The sequence below is a fragment of the Fusarium venenatum genome (assembly GCF_020744135.1).
Source record: "Fusarium venenatum strain MPI-CAGE-CH-0201 chromosome Unknown EDB82scaffold_2, whole genome shotgun sequence".
NCBI classification, from domain to species: domain Eukaryota; kingdom Fungi; phylum Ascomycota; class Sordariomycetes; order Hypocreales; family Nectriaceae; genus Fusarium; species Fusarium venenatum.
The window spans coordinates 1,364,911-1,378,872 of record NW_027072130.1 but is presented as its reverse complement, the minus strand read 5'-3'; the positions used below and the strand labels follow the sequence as shown (position 1 = coordinate 1,378,872).

Genomic DNA, 13,962 nt, shown 5'->3' with positions numbered 1-13,962 from the left:
TCACTGCCCGGCCCCAGTAAAGAAGGCGTTTTTTCTTAGTGGCAGCGTCATCAGAGTTGGAGATGGAGGATCCGCATGAACAAGGGTGTCATCAGGCCATGGCGGTACTTCTCTAGCCCCACCAGAAGAAGTACTTCTACTCGCTATCTTTGTCATGATGAATATTTCACCGCTAAGAAGCCAGGATTAGCCGCCTGTGAAGGTATACACTACTTACATCTTTCACTGAGTCATGTATAGATAAAACCCCAGATTGTACCTTGAATTTTTTGGACAAGTTATGCGGGGAAAGCTTGGATGAATTTCCGAGGATTGGAAGTTTTCGGAGTTTGGGTACGGAAGTTGATGTGCAGAATTAATTATTATCATGTAATTTTGACTCAATTGAGTGGATATCTGTTAGTAGAGTAATTAGACAGAAATTTGGCATGACCATTGATGTGTTGCTGATTACGCAGGTGTTTCGTCTTGTCGTGAAGTCAGGTAAAACATCATGACTTAAGGACCATGGCATGAGGAATACAGCAACAACCAAACATACAAGTTCGTGACATTAGGTTATGAATAGATAATTTAAAGTCAATTCTGTATCAATATACTATTTTCCAAACGCCAAAATTAATCTTGCTACCACTCATTAAAAACATCATGACTTGAGCCAAGGCTGAGGGAATCCTCCAACCCACTCAGCAACCTCATCTCGCAGCGCAGCAATCTCCTTGACACTAGATCCATCACCCAAGTACTCCAAGAAGTTCTTGACTGTGCCTGGGTTCTTAGCTCCCTTGGCCTCGGCCGCAGCACGGGCATCCTTATCAACCGCCAGAGTGATCTTCACACCGCGATCCACAATATCGGCCACGCGCTTAAAGTCCTCGCCGTTGAAGCCCCGCGTCGTCATAGCGGGCGTTCCCAAACGGAGACCACCCGGCTTCAACGCCGAGCGGTCACCAGGAACAGTGTTCTTGTTACTCGCCACACCAACAAGTTCGAGAACGCGCTCTACGCGTGCGCCATCGATGCCCTTGGGCTTGAGGTCCACGAGAACGAGATGGTTATCGGTACCGCCAGAGACAAGCTTGTAACCGAGGTCGGAGAGCTGCTTGGCCATGTCTTGGGAGTTGGTGAGGACCTTTTCTTGGTAATCCTTGAACTCGGGTGTCTGGGCCTGCTTGAGAGCGACGGCGAGGGCGGTGATAGTGTGGTTGTGAGGACCGCCCTGGTGGCCTGGGAAGACGGACGCGTTGATAGGGCCCTCGAGGTCGTACATAATCTGCTTGCCCTTCTTATCTGTGCTTCGCACGCCCTTGCGATAGAAGATCATAGCACCGCGAGGTCCGCGCAGGGACTTGTGGGTGGTGGTAGTAACGATATCAGAGTCGTCAAAGGGTGTTCCGATAACGCCAGCAGCGACAAGACCCGAAACGTGAGCCATATCAGAGAGAAGGTAAGCACCAGCCTCGTTGGCAATGGCACGCATACGCTCATAGTCGATAAGGCGGGAGTAGGCAGATGTGCCAGCGACGATGACCTTGGGACGGTACAGCAGGGCGTTCTCGCGAAGCTTATCGTAGTCGATCAAGCCAGTCTCCTCGTTGAGTCGGTAGGGGAAGGTCTCGTAGTACTTTGAGATCATGGAAATCTTCTTGCCAGGAATCTGGTAGCCGTGGGAGAGATGGCCTCCGTGGGGGAGGTCAAGACCCATGATGCGATCGTGGGTGTTGAGAATGGCAGAGTAGGCATAGAGGTTGGCTGGGGATCCAGAGAGGGCTTCACCATGTTAGTCAGTATCACTCATGATGAGAGTCGAGTCAAGGGACTTACGCTGAACGTTGACACCCCACTTCTCAGGGTCAAGACGGAAAGTCTCGAGAGCTCTGCTTTGGCAAAGACGTTCGGCCTCATCGATGTGTTCATTGCCGCCGTAGTATCGTGCTCCTGGGTAGCCCTCGGAGTACTTGTTTTGCATGACACTGCCTAGGGCATCGAGAACTGATCGCGAGGTGAAGTTTTCGGAGGGGATGAGGTTGATGAAGTGGTTCTGACGCTTCTCTTCCTGTGATGGGGTTAGAGACGTTAATTGATAGTGAGAGTATGGTAACATACGCGCTTGAGAATGGCGTGAATCTCAGGATCACCTTGCTCGAGGCTTGAACCGAGGAGCTATAGAGTGGTCAGTTATCATCTGTGTAGAGTTGGATGAATTTCTGCTTACATCTTTTTGAGATGCGAAACCTCTGGTGGAAATGCGCGTAGCCAGTGATGGCTTGCTGCGAAGGCATTGCTGCCGAAGAAGCCTCATGTTCATCATGATTACTGTGATGAGGGGAGTTTGGGGTATCGTAGATGGAATTGACAAGAGAAAAAGAAAGCAAGAAAATCAGATAGACACGACGACGACTTCTCAAGCAACAGATAAACTTAAGCTAGAGCAGGCAATACAAGACCTAATAAAGAGTCGCCAACATGTCGTGTTTGCCGCTTCGGCTCATGAGTTCCAGGATCGGAGCATGAGATCAGAAGCAAAAGGTACGTACCTCCGCGGGCCGGTTCAGATGTCACCGAGTCAATCTTATCTTCACTGAGTCGGGGGGAGATCTGAAGGGGCTGGTTCCACATGACCTCGGAGGGATTGTCGTGGAGGGCCGGAAGTGTTACTTGGAGGTACTTGTTGACATTAGAACATTCTGAGAAGGTGGGTTCTTTTTTTCGTCCTTGACTCGGTGAAGAGTCAAGATAGAGGCTAAAGAGGTGAAGTAGATGAGGTGAGGCGAGGTGTAGGGTAAACCATCTAGACCAGATTAGATTAGCACTGATAGTGATAGACAGACAGAATCTAGAAGGATTCTTTCTCCCTTCCCCGCAAACATCATCTCCACTTCCACTCGCTTATTCCGGAGCCACGACCCGATTTACGGCACTCGCCTTGCATCTCTCTTTTGCTGCGCTGTAACCGCGCCGCCCTGACTATCGTCTTCTGACCCGTCACTGTTTGTCCTACTATACTTATCTACTCCACAATGTCACCAACAAACCCAACACCTTCTACCTCTGGCATGCGTCCTATGCCTATAATCCGCAGTAGGACAGGCTGCTTTACCTGTAGGAAGCGAAAGAAGAAGTGTGATGAGAGGTACAGCACCATAGTATATCTAGAAATTACCCCTTTGACTTACCGTGAATAATGTAGTAAACCAATCTGCAGTGGTTGCAAACGCAATAAACTCGACTGTATCTGGCCAGAGCCTACTGCCGCCACATCCAGCAATGCCAAGCTGCCAACAACAACCAACAATACCAGGGTAGCAAGACCTTCATTCGGTGCTTCTTCAACTGCATCTCAAGCCAGTATTGCTTCTTCAATACGTCGCAGTCAGGACCCTGATCATGAACTTGCACAACACGACCCGCACTCGGTCAATGACCCCGTGCTACCGGACTCAATCCCGGAGCATGACCGAGTTCCCCATAATGGCGATAGTTCTCCGGCCTCTGGAGATACTCACATGATCGATGCTGAGGCTGAGGCTGAGGCTGATATTGATATCGATACTCATGTTAACTTTGATGGCGATCCTATCGAGTCTGTTGTTAACGATAACGCTCATCATCATCAGCCTTCCCCCTCACCATCAACATCCGCATCGTCATCAGATTCTCCAACCGCCATAACAGCAACATACGACCCCGACACAGCCAACGCTCTCACACTCGCTTTACCGCCCTCATTAGAGGCAGGATTACCACTCAATGGAACCATCACCATGCCAATGTCGATGCTCCCAGAGCAGGGACATCACTCATATGAGCTGCTCAGCTATTACCTAGCCCGAACAGCCAACAGCATGGGCAACGGATCCACAGATGTGAATCCCTTCATCTCAAAACTTATACCTCTGGCCTTCTCAAAACCTCTTGTGCTGCAACTCATTCTCGCACAAAGTGCTGCTCACCGTCAAGCATCAGCTGAGCGTCATCCAAGTGATGAGGTTGCCCAGAGGTACTACACCGACTCGCTACGGATGTTTAGGAATGTTGTCGACGAATATGTTTCTGGCAACGCTGAGAATACCCTCGTCTTGACAGTCGGGAGTCTCATCATGTGTTTAACCGAGGTTCGTTCTTACAGCATCATCCGCCGCCGCCCACAAATTGCTAACATTTGTCTGCCAGGTCGCGAAAGGCGATATTCACGGTACAATATTCGACCACCTAACAGCTTCAAAGTCATTAGTGAGCACGCTACTCACGGGCGCGCAAAACCATGTATACGACGATTTACCAGACTTTCTTATCGAGTACTATATGCATATAGCAGCCACAAGCATGATCTCAATTGATCCGCAGTACAACTCCCAATCCCTACTCAGCCCAGACATAGAAGTCAGAGCCAGGAATTTGGTCGCGCGCAAGTACGTCGGACAGCTATGCGGATGCTGGCTTGAAATCCTTATCCTTATATGTCAAATTTTCCATCTGGGGCAGGTCATATCTTCTCCGACCGAAGACGGCGCCAGCTCACCAAGCCCGGACGATATCGTCAACTTTGCTTTTCTGCAATCCCAAGTCATGGGCTTCTACCCAGATCCCTCTGTCACCCCGTATACGCGCCTAGCAGGCTTGGTCTGGAAACAAGCCGCGCTTTTATACCTCTGGACAGTCCTCGGTAAACCACACCAGCAACCCCAAGGCAGTTTCCAACGCGCGCTGGTCGAGTCTGCGGTTGCCGAAGCAGTCACTTTACTGGATCAATTCCCCGCCACGGTCAGGATAAACACGAGTCTTTGCTGGCCACTCGCTGTCATAGGATGCAGCACATCCGACCCGACAGTCCAGCAAGTCCTTAGAACGCGACTGCAGACAATGTTGGATACCATCGGCTTGGGAAATATGCGACAGACTTTGGTCCTGTTGGAACATATCTGGGAGCAGCCGCCGGATCAGGTTAGCCCATGGATATTGTGCAAAGCGATGCGTGAACGTCAAATCTGGATCTCTTTTGCGTGAAAGGACATTATTATTCTTTGATACCCGCCTCGTTGTATAATATAGAGTCCTCGGGGCACATGCAATATAACTGACCATGTTCTACAATGTCGCAAACTGTTCAATTACCGACCAACGCTACCATATAATCATCAAAGAACCAAAGCGCATTACTTAATTGCCAAGTAGAAACTCCCAAATCTTGGCCGACACCAAAACTCCATCATGCGCCGCCCTCGCCCTCGTAATACCCTCCTCATACATCTCCTGAGAAAAGATCTTCTGCTCATATCTTGCCTTCATGATCTCCTCCATGATAAAGTCGTCAAACTCGGGATGGGCCTGGAATGACATGATACGACCAGGCTTGTAGAGTCCTTGTACCTCACACTTGGAGCTGCTGCCCAGACTGACGAGACCTTCTGGGATCTCGAGGACTGCGTCTCTGTGCATCTGATGAAGGCCCTGGATTTTTGTTAGAGCGACGATAACAAAATATGGGAGGGTACTTACGAGCGATTCGACTCCTAAGAGTTTTTGACCAGTCTCGTTGAGATTGATTCTGTCAACGCAGACTTCCCAACCGCCTGGGCTGACAGCGACCTTTGCGCCTAGTGCTCGGGCGATAATCTGATGACCAAAACAGATACCCACGATGGGTTTATCCGTAGCTGTGTAAATCTTTTGGACAAACTCAACGAGCTTTAGAATCCAAGGCTCATCGGCGAAGGATGTATGTTCTAAACTCATGTCAGCTTCTTCCTATCTCGAAGGTCGAATGGCTACGAACTGCTTCCCGTCAACAAGAAGCCATCAACTTCTTCGATTTCTGGATACTCCTGAGCTGTGACGACATCCCATCTACTAATCTCATAGTTCACGTCCTTCACCTTATCGCCCAATGTCTCATGCTTGAGTCCCTTATCGAGGAGAGTACGGAAGACATCTCCATACGGTCCACGCTTTTCAAGGACGGAAGGAAAAGGTGTATCACACTCCAACACGGCAATTCGAAGGTTTCGTGTCATTTTGAATAGTTGAATAATAAATAATATGGATATAGATAGAGTTGGTGAAGATCGAGGTACAATGTCGTTTGACACTCGGACAACACAGGAGCAGTTCTATCTTTAAGTTGAACACACCGACTCTCAACATCCCCACTGATGGGTAACCTCATGACCTGTTTCGTGATATATGAGATCCTCGTTCGAGTAAGATTAACCGAATCGGTGGGTGTTGTTCGGTCCGCGGTCTGTAGCCGCGCTTTACCGCGCCTCCACATAAGCTTGTGCGCGGTGATGCGCGGTAGTTGCGATTGAGATAAGCGACCATAACAACTTGTGTTTCAGATGTATGGGCTGTCAATAGTAAGAAAGGGTATCACGTTGAAGGTTGTTGCCTGAGGGAAGGTCTTTCCATGCATATTTCTTTCGATGGAGTTGGGGCTGAGATGTCTTTCGAAGATGGCTATCACAACTGATAACTCGATATCCAAAGGCATAAATAGACATTTTTCGTAATATTTCAAAGAATGGAAATCACATAAAATTACCAGTCTCTGAAACTGGTGGCATTGAAACTTGGTTTCGTTGTCAGTCGTCGTGAGTTCTAGCTTGCGATGATTTGTGATACTCCTAGTCCATATTTCAAGTAAGCAAGAGTCTAGATATTCACCATACGTATTACTACAGATGGGATTGTTTCTACAGACTTGCTTTTGTAACAATGGAACAGTGAAAGTGAAGCATAATGCAGATGCAGGATGAACTATGGAGAAAATGCCAAGTCACTTGTACCAACTTTATCATTCATCGATCTCACATGAGCTGGTCCCGCATTTATACAACCCAGGTATCAGGGAATCAGAAAAATTGACCACTGGAATCATAAGAGACAAAAATAATAGGTCACTTCATGTTCCTTAGGCTATAGTTCTTTAACTACTTATTCTTATAACCCAAGACTTGGGAGGCCATTTCTTCTGCTACCCACTAGCCAGGTAAGCTTTCGCAGCTTGAAATAGAAGATACAAATTGATCAATCAAATAGTTTTGGCAAGGAAAGAAACCTGGCCTAGTCCCCAATTAACAAGCCTTGAGCAGCACCAGGATTAAACATCTCGACGCACGAAACGAACGTGAAAGTGGATGCAGCTCTTTAGTTCCTTGAAACTATATCAGCCGAGGCTCAATTGGCAAGGACAACTCGAAGCTGACAGATTAACAAACCAATCATGTATCAGCCTCGTAACAAAAGCTCCTCAGGAACTGCCGTTGAGCTAGGTTGGTGTCCAACAGGAGCTAAAGTTCCTTGAATTGGGTGCTGCACTAGCTAGGATTCAGAGGGATGGTATAACAGACTATCTATTAGCACTTAAATACGTCATGGAATTACACGCGAAGGAACATGCTATTGTGTGCTTCTTTGGTCAATGACTAAAGTACCGATAGTCTTAAGATCTGCAATAAACAGCCGAGACAAGACAAAAGACAGGCTCAGGTCCCAGGATTAAACTCATGGAAGACTAGTTCAAGCGGGGAAAAAGACAAAGAGACTTGGTGATGGTTCGTACATATTGATGGTATTATGACGTCCAAAAGTCTTCATTTATTACTCATTACCAGCCTCTTAATCAATTCAAGTTGGGAATTAGGTTTAGTAAAATCACGCATTGAACGAGTACTGAATGGTTAAATTGATCTCGATTTCCTCTTTGTTCAATTGACCTGGTTCTTGTTCTGCCTTCTTTCATTGTCACCGGCTTTACTATTCCCGGCATCACAAACAAAGATAAACTCAATGGCACCGTTAAAAGATCTAGGTTTGGGTCAAGTCCTCGCCCGAGCCCTCTCCTCATCAACACTCTCTCAACCACCAACTCTCGTCTCCCGCCAAACCGTCGAGACCGTCACCGTTACTGCAGACAATGGAAACAGCGCCCAAACTCTAAGCGGCGGAGCAATTGCTGGTATTGTCATTGGTTCCATCTTTGGAATTCTCCTCCTTCTCTGGATCATTCGCTCGTGCACCAACCTAGGTGCGCCGCCACAGGAGAGGGAGAAGTGGTATCACTACAAGGAAGAGCCTCGACATCATCACCGCTCGCGAAGTAGACGGTCGCATCGGTCGAGCATTTCTGCACCTCCTCCCATTGTTGTTAGGGACTCGAGATCGAGAAGTCATCGACGGGGAAGGTCGCCTGGATATCATGGACGGGATCGCAGTACGCGGTATTACGTCTAAGAGCTGGCAACAAACGTCTGCTGTACGGGGCTCTCAGGGCATCAGAAAAATTGGCCGCTAGAAGCATAAGGGACGAAATTAGCAGTTCATTTTATGCTCCTTAGACCATGGCTCTTAGCCTATTTATTTTTGTACCCTAAGACTTAGAAGGCCAACTTTTCTGCTACCCTCTAGGCATGGTATGATAAAGCAATAACGATTTATGACACGAAGGACGTCACGGTCGAAGGAGTGATATACACGAAACAAAAATAGTATTTACATATTTATCTACTGTCTTAAATCAGAGACTTCTTATCTTCTAAGGTTTGTGGCTCTTCATATCGTCCTCAAGATTAGACGTGCATGTCGTCTCAGCCATAGACGCACCCTCCAAAGTAGCGCCGTCCATGCTAATCTCAATAAGAGGGCCCTTGTAGTTCTTCCTTCCATCAAAGATCCATGTACCGACGGAAAGGAACAGAATAACTCCAAAGGCAGCGATACAGTAGTTCATGTTGGTTGGGGTGACGGGAAGCTCGGGTGGAAAGACAAAAAGAACTGTTGTGAGGATGGCCCACGCAATACCAACAAGACTGCAAATCCAGCGCACAGGAGTGCTCAGTTTGAAGGGTCGGTCTTCGGGGAGTCTGTTGCCTCCACGGAGGAGATGAATTGCAGGGGGGATGGCATAGGTGACACCAAGAGCCACAACTGATGCTGCAGTGATGGCGTTGAAGGCGCTGGAGCTTCCGAGGAGGATAAGTCCAAAGACAATTACCCAAGCAGTTGTCCAAAGTAACGCGTTCAAAGGCACCTCGAGAGTGGGATGGACCTTGGCCCAGACGTGGCTGAAAGGAAGTCCGCGGTCGCGGCTGAACGAGTATGTCATACGCGCACTGGTGGTCATGATAGCAGTGGCAGTGAATACCATACAGACGATGGAAAAGACGATAAGACAAACGCTTCCAGCTTTACTGCCTGTAGCATCAAAGTACATCTGCAGCAGGGCACCTGAAGGGGACTCGATAACGACTTGGACATCCTTGAGAACAAACAAGAGGCATGACAGGAAAATGAAACCAGACAGCATGCCGATAAGGATACACCAGATCATAATACGAGGGCCTTCGACGCGTGCATTTGGAATTTCCTCAATCATATGAGCCGCAGCGTCGAAGCCAGTCAATGCAAAGGCGCCCTGGAGAAGTCCAAGCATCCAAGCCACTCCATCAGGCCACCCAACCTCGTTGATGAACTTTCCATATACGAAGGAGCCGCTTTGGTAATCGGGAGCGGCACAGGCGAGGACAGTAATGCTAATAATGATAAAACCAGAGATACTCCAGAGAAAAGCGGCTTTGTTGAAGAGAGGGAGTAGTCGTGTGGCAAAGGCGTTGATGACCAAAGCGATGAGAGTGAAGGCGAGATAGATAAGAAACTGGTGCCAGGGCTTGGTTTCGTACGTAGGATGCATAAAAGTGATGGCGTCGGTGACAAAAACACTTCCAAGCAAAGGTGCAGTCGCTGTCAAGACGACATAACCAGCCGCGTTGATCCAGCCGGTGACATAGCTGATACCCCTCGACCATCGTGGCCAAGCTAGAAGGGCAGCCCAGTGGTACTGGCCACCAGCAGTTGGGTAGGCAGACAACATCTCCGCCAGAGGAGCAGCTAAGCAGAGGTTACATATTCCGGCAACCATAAGACCCCAAATGACAGAGCTGGGACCACCGGAGGGAAGGGCCAGACTGATAGACGCTGAGAGAGCAGTCCATGTGTTGAGAATAGCAAAAGCGAGACCGAGGAGGGAGATTTTGGAAAAGTTGCGCTTGAGTTCTTGCTTATGGCCGAGCTGTTCCAAAGCAGCTGAGTCGTCGATGTGGACGTTTTTGTCCCGTGGTGCTTGGGACTCCATGATGAAGAGTATATGATGATAAGAAGTTTGAAGAGAGGAATTGGGGGAATATGGGGAAGAGGGTTCGGTTATTTAAATGTTAGCTGGCAGCCAGCCGTTAACGGAGGATCACACCCATTACTAGTCTAGACTATCTATTCAGACACGACGATCTGTGAGATTACAGTAAACTTGTGCTATCCAAGTCCAGGTGCAAGTCTTGAGTAAGGCGCACTTGTTGGAGGAGTATGACGATCCACACTCATAGTCTCATTGAGAGAGTTACACCATGACAGATTAGGATGATCAACGGAATGACGTTGTGGGGATTCGTTTTTTTTTTTGCCCCGGGCCGGGGAAGAGCCTATCTCTTTTTGTTCTAGAATTGTTTCTTGGTGACATTTTCTTTTTTGTTGCTTGGAATTGGAACGAATTGTTCTTGTTGTCTACCCGCCACTGTCCTCATATTGACATGGCATACACTCATCTAGGCAGTTATCAATGCCTCCATAGTACCAACATACTCAACCTCTTTTATTTGTTTCAGGGTCCAAAGATTGATAGAGCATCTCTTATCATTTCCCCATAACTAGGGATCCATCCAAGTGTCAAGGTTTGGAGCCGACAATTGAACCAAGCTAGACACTCTCCGGCATCAGCGGGCTTTATTGCAAACATGATCCAAAACCCTTCTCTAAAGCATTCTTCTTTAAGAATAGTTTACTCGAATCATGGCCAGATTAACGTGTCTCTATTTCTAGGCAGACACACTATTTGGAAGTGATCGGCTACGCAGCTAGAGACTTGACCATTACCCCAACATTGGCTTCAATTAATAGACTCCAAACGTCTATCGCCAAACTGCCCTGAGCTTAGTTTTATGTGTCTGACTTGTGGATATTGACAAGATAACATTACTGTATGGTGAAATATTGAATGCCTATCAGTAGAATGTATTGACTTGCGGCTCTTTGTCCTTTTACTGGCCCGTGCTAACCCCGTCTCAAGATCCGACTTAACCGTGTTGACCGGTCGAACCGGCTCCTCTACCAGCTACAGCTCTTCACTATTACTGCTGTTCTCGTAGTATCAAGACCGGCATTGACCGGCTACAGTTGAAGGGGTACGCATGCCATGTGGAATTAATAGAGGGTCCCTTTCCTTTATTGACTTTTTCTCCAATTAACCCCGTGTTGATAGTCTGGAGAAAGAATTTTTCATTACGTGAAGAGATCATCAAGATATCCAGTTTATTCAGTTTGGCAGGAAACTCCGCGATATGCCCCGCGACCTTGACGGGTTTCCCCAAGTTTGTTCTTTTATTTCTGTGGATTTATTAAGTAATAGTTATTCAGCTCTTGGGTTCTTGACTTGTGCAGGTTGGAGATGCGCCCGTTAGAGATTGGCGATTGGGGATATTGTCGTTGCAGATCCAGTTGCCCGACAAGTTTACCGTCTCCGAGGTAAATTGTTCAATAACCAAGGTTGAGTTCAATGGTTCGACAATTAAACACACGTCTCCGATGAAGAGACGTTGATTTAGCGGATGTCTTTGAATAAGATCCTGACACTGCAAAATAAATCTTCGGCTTCTTCCAGTGTTGTTACAAAACAGGTTGGGTTCTGGCTTTGTGACCGCAAACAGCTCAAAGTGAACCAATTGTATTTAAATCACAAAATACTGACATCAAGCCATTCTCTAAATTCGGACGTAATTTTTGAGGCTCTGCTGTCGTTCGTCTGAATAAATCGCCAAGGACTGCCAAGACGGGTGGCTCCAGGGTAGTGGCGATCCAGAAAGCTCTGATGAAAACATGGAGCCGACTGTCACTGGAGATTATGGAGAATCCCATTTATCAAGTTACACAGACCGTTATTGAGTAACAAAAAGTAAAAATAAGTTTAATCTCAAAATTGATGCATAAAATATGCGTTGAATCCTTGTTGAAGTCTCTGCATGTCAGTATCCAGCAACCAGGGAAGCACCACAATAACAATCATCCACTGAACTAAAACGAACTAAGACGATAAATCCAACAGACGAATCAAAAATCTCTCTGCTTTTCGCTACGCAACATGTTTTAGTCCCTTCGTCTTACTAATTCTCAAGTATATAAATTCTAGCTCGAGCTCTCTTCATCATCCAATCATCAGGAAAACCTTGGTACTGTGGTCTAGTTGGTTATGACATCTCGTTAACACCGAGAAGGTCCCCGGTTCGAGCCCGGGCAGAACCTCATTTTTTTGCATCTTGCGATGGTTGCGTGTCTTTTGCCTGTGGGTCAATAAGTGGTGTACTTAAGCTATTACGAGCAGGCTTCTAACATCTAAAAACCCCGGTCTTGTGGCCTAGTTGGTTATGGCATCTCCTTTACACGGAGAAGGTCCCCGGTTCGAGCCCGGGCGGGATCATTCTTTTGCTGTCTTCAGCAATGCTTACTTTTTTTTATCTCTTCCAGGTTTTTTTCATCACCAACCATCAGGGAACAAACCCTATTGGCAGCCTTTTAGCGGAGGGTTGTAGGCAAGATAAAACAGAATCACTATTTGTATTCAACCTATAACCCTAGTTACTCCCATCCATCAATACTTCCATCTAATGAGTTCGGTTCATGTAGTAGTTGTAGTTATCTTCAGCCATCTTGAGAGCCCTAGCGCTGGCCTCATCTACATTCTCCTCAGGTAGTCCCAGGACCTTATTAGCAAGCCCATGCTTAGCCTCAAAGTTACCATCACCATTGGGAAAGAATGTTCGCGAGTACATGGCGAGCGCCCAACCAGAACGGTCACCGCTCTTCACCATGTCAATACCACGCTGCCATCGCTCCTTGGCACCCTCATACTGAATTATCCAATCCTTGTCTGTGGTACCAGTCACGCGTTGGAGACTGTCAAGCATCTGTCGCTGAGAGAGGAGGAAACTCGAGATGTAGAGAGGCTTGTTTCGCCATTGGGAAATGGTGGGGGACTTGTCGTTCTCATCATCGGGAATCACCTTGAGATTGAGAAGGGAAGCAAACGCTCGACCGCACTGGTCCCAGGTTGAGGTGTTGATCTGGGTGTTTCCGTCGTCGTAGAACGTGACTTTCTTCTGGCCATTGCTAAAGTCGAACCCATACCATTGAGGACCCTGACAGACAGAGAACTCATACCAGAAAGAGCAGCACATGGCGATCCAGGACGAAACACCTGCCTCTTCAATGGCGTTGATGCCGGGGCAGACGCCCTCACCAGTCATGTTCTCATCAGCGAGAGACTTGTTGGTGATGTCGATACCGTAGACATTGGGCATGATCCAAGGTACACCCGCAGTAGAAGCAGCGCGGACGATTCGCTCTTGGGTACCGGGAGCAGCTTGGACGGAAAGGGAGATGGCGAGGAATTGCTGGCCCTTGAGAGCTTCGACAAGGGAGCTCTCATCTTCATAGTCGACTGTAACGACACGGGCACCTTCGGGAGCAGTGTTGGTGCTTCCCTTGCGAGTGATTGCAGTGACTGTGTGATTTCCGGCTTGAATGATGTGCTTGGCCAGATACTTGCCAACACTTCCGCCGGCCTATATTGTGTTAGTGAGTGGATGATGGGAGAGGAGTTGGAGAGCTTACACCAATGATGGCGACTCGTTCAAGTTTATTGACAAAGCCCTCGGGCTGATCTTTGGCATACTGCTGAGACATTTTGATAGAGATTTTATGAAGATTGAAGTAAAAGAGTATTGGACTTGTTATTGTTGTGAAGTGATGAGTGATGGATGATATTGAACTCTTCAACCACCGTCCTCGTCCAGATTTTTATACTTCAATTTCCCAACTCTGAACTGAGTACTAAACCCATTATTAACTCCGAAAAATCAT

General features: G+C 47.5%; 6 protein-coding genes and 2 non-coding genes across 8 annotated transcripts; 4 read left to right on the top strand and 4 right to left on the bottom strand.

Moving 5' to 3' along the window:
- Window positions 1-646: 646 nt before the first annotated feature.
- On the bottom strand, window positions 647-2,311 carry EDB82DRAFT_427072 (serine hydroxymethyltransferase-domain-containing protein; the record flags this gene model as incomplete). Its single annotated transcript, XM_025733305.1, has 4 exons — window positions 647-1,770; window positions 1,825-2,056; window positions 2,107-2,163; window positions 2,216-2,311. 4 exons carry the CDS (start codon window positions 2,309-2,311, stop codon window positions 647-649), a joined length of 1,509 nt encoding a protein of 502 aa, XP_025584225.1.
- A 521-nt stretch (window positions 2,312-2,832) lies between these two features.
- EDB82DRAFT_127237 (fungal-specific transcription factor domain-containing protein) lies at window positions 2,833-5,084 on the top strand. The gene is made up of 3 exons (XM_025733304.2): window positions 2,833-3,133; window positions 3,191-4,115; window positions 4,174-5,084. The coding sequence occupies exons 1-3, from the start codon at window positions 3,021-3,023 to the stop codon at window positions 5,005-5,007; spliced, it is 1,872 nt and encodes a 623-aa protein (XP_025584224.2). The 5' UTR covers window positions 2,833-3,020; the 3' UTR covers window positions 5,008-5,084.
- On the bottom strand, window positions 4,751-6,174 carry EDB82DRAFT_127163 (class I glutamine amidotransferase-like protein). Its single transcript, XM_025733303.2, has 3 exons — window positions 5,777-6,174; window positions 5,500-5,726; window positions 4,751-5,451 (listed from the first exon to the last, which is right to left on the bottom strand). Exons 1-3 carry the CDS (start codon window positions 6,012-6,014, stop codon window positions 5,161-5,163), a joined length of 756 nt encoding a protein of 251 aa, XP_025584223.1. The 5' UTR covers window positions 6,015-6,174; the 3' UTR covers window positions 4,751-5,160.
- Window positions 6,175-7,788: 1,614 nt separating this feature from the next.
- Window positions 7,789-8,232, top strand: EDB82DRAFT_473887 (uncharacterized protein; the record flags this gene model as incomplete). The annotated part of the gene is made up of 1 exon (XM_025733302.1): window positions 7,789-8,232. The coding sequence occupies one exon, from the start codon at window positions 7,789-7,791 to the stop codon at window positions 8,230-8,232; it is 444 nt and encodes a 147-aa protein (XP_025584222.1).
- A 221-nt stretch (window positions 8,233-8,453) lies between these two features.
- On the bottom strand, window positions 8,454-10,179 carry EDB82DRAFT_495101 (amino acid/polyamine transporter I). Its single transcript, XM_025733301.2, has one exon. The coding sequence runs from the start codon at window positions 10,127-10,129 to the stop codon at window positions 8,534-8,536; it is 1,596 nt and encodes a 531-aa protein (XP_025584221.1). The 5' UTR covers window positions 10,130-10,179; the 3' UTR covers window positions 8,454-8,533.
- A 2,092-nt stretch (window positions 10,180-12,271) lies between these two features.
- EDB82DRAFT_t166 lies at window positions 12,272-12,345 on the top strand. Its single transcript has one exon. It is a non-coding gene; the product is annotated as a tRNA-Val (tRNA).
- Window positions 12,346-12,446: 101 nt separating this feature from the next.
- EDB82DRAFT_t167 lies at window positions 12,447-12,520 on the top strand. Its single transcript has one exon. It is a non-coding gene; the product is annotated as a tRNA-Val (tRNA).
- Window positions 12,521-12,704: 184 nt separating this feature from the next.
- EDB82DRAFT_573819 (uncharacterized protein) lies at window positions 12,705-13,785 on the bottom strand (the record flags this gene model as incomplete). Its single annotated transcript, XM_025733300.2, has 2 exons — window positions 12,705-13,664; window positions 13,714-13,785. 2 exons carry the CDS (start codon window positions 13,783-13,785, stop codon window positions 12,705-12,707), a joined length of 1,032 nt encoding a protein of 343 aa, XP_025584220.2.
- Between the last annotated feature and the right edge of the window lie 177 nt (window positions 13,786-13,962).

What these genes read in the sequence shown, in the direction of transcription:
- EDB82DRAFT_127237 (XM_025733304.2), top strand. Translation starts at nt 3,021, where the DNA reads ATGTCACCAACAAACCCAACACCTTCTACCTCTGGCATGCGTCCTATG. An exon ending in AAGAAGAAGTGTGATGAGAG is followed by an intron (nt 3,134 to 3,190) that starts GTACAGCACCAT and finishes TGAATAATGTAG; the next exon opens with TAAACCAATCTGCAGTGGTT. An exon ending in TCATCATGTGTTTAACCGAG is followed by an intron (nt 4,116 to 4,173) that starts GTTCGTTCTTAC and finishes TTTGTCTGCCAG; the next exon opens with GTCGCGAAAGGCGATATTCA.
- EDB82DRAFT_127163 (XM_025733303.2), bottom strand. Translation starts at nt 6,014, where the DNA reads ATGACACGAAACCTTCGAATTGCCGTGTTGGAGTGTGATACACCTTTT. An exon ending in CTTCTTGTTGACGGGAAGCA is followed by an intron (nt 5,727 to 5,776) that starts GTTCGTAGCCAT and finishes ACATGAGTTTAG; the next exon opens with AACATACATCCTTCGCCGAT. An exon ending in TCTTAGGAGTCGAATCGCTC is followed by an intron (nt 5,452 to 5,499) that starts GTAAGTACCCTC and finishes ACAAAAATCCAG; the next exon opens with GGCCTTCATCAGATGCACAG.
- EDB82DRAFT_495101 (XM_025733301.2), bottom strand. Translation starts at nt 10,129, where the DNA reads ATGGAGTCCCAAGCACCACGGGACAAAAACGTCCACATCGACGACTCA.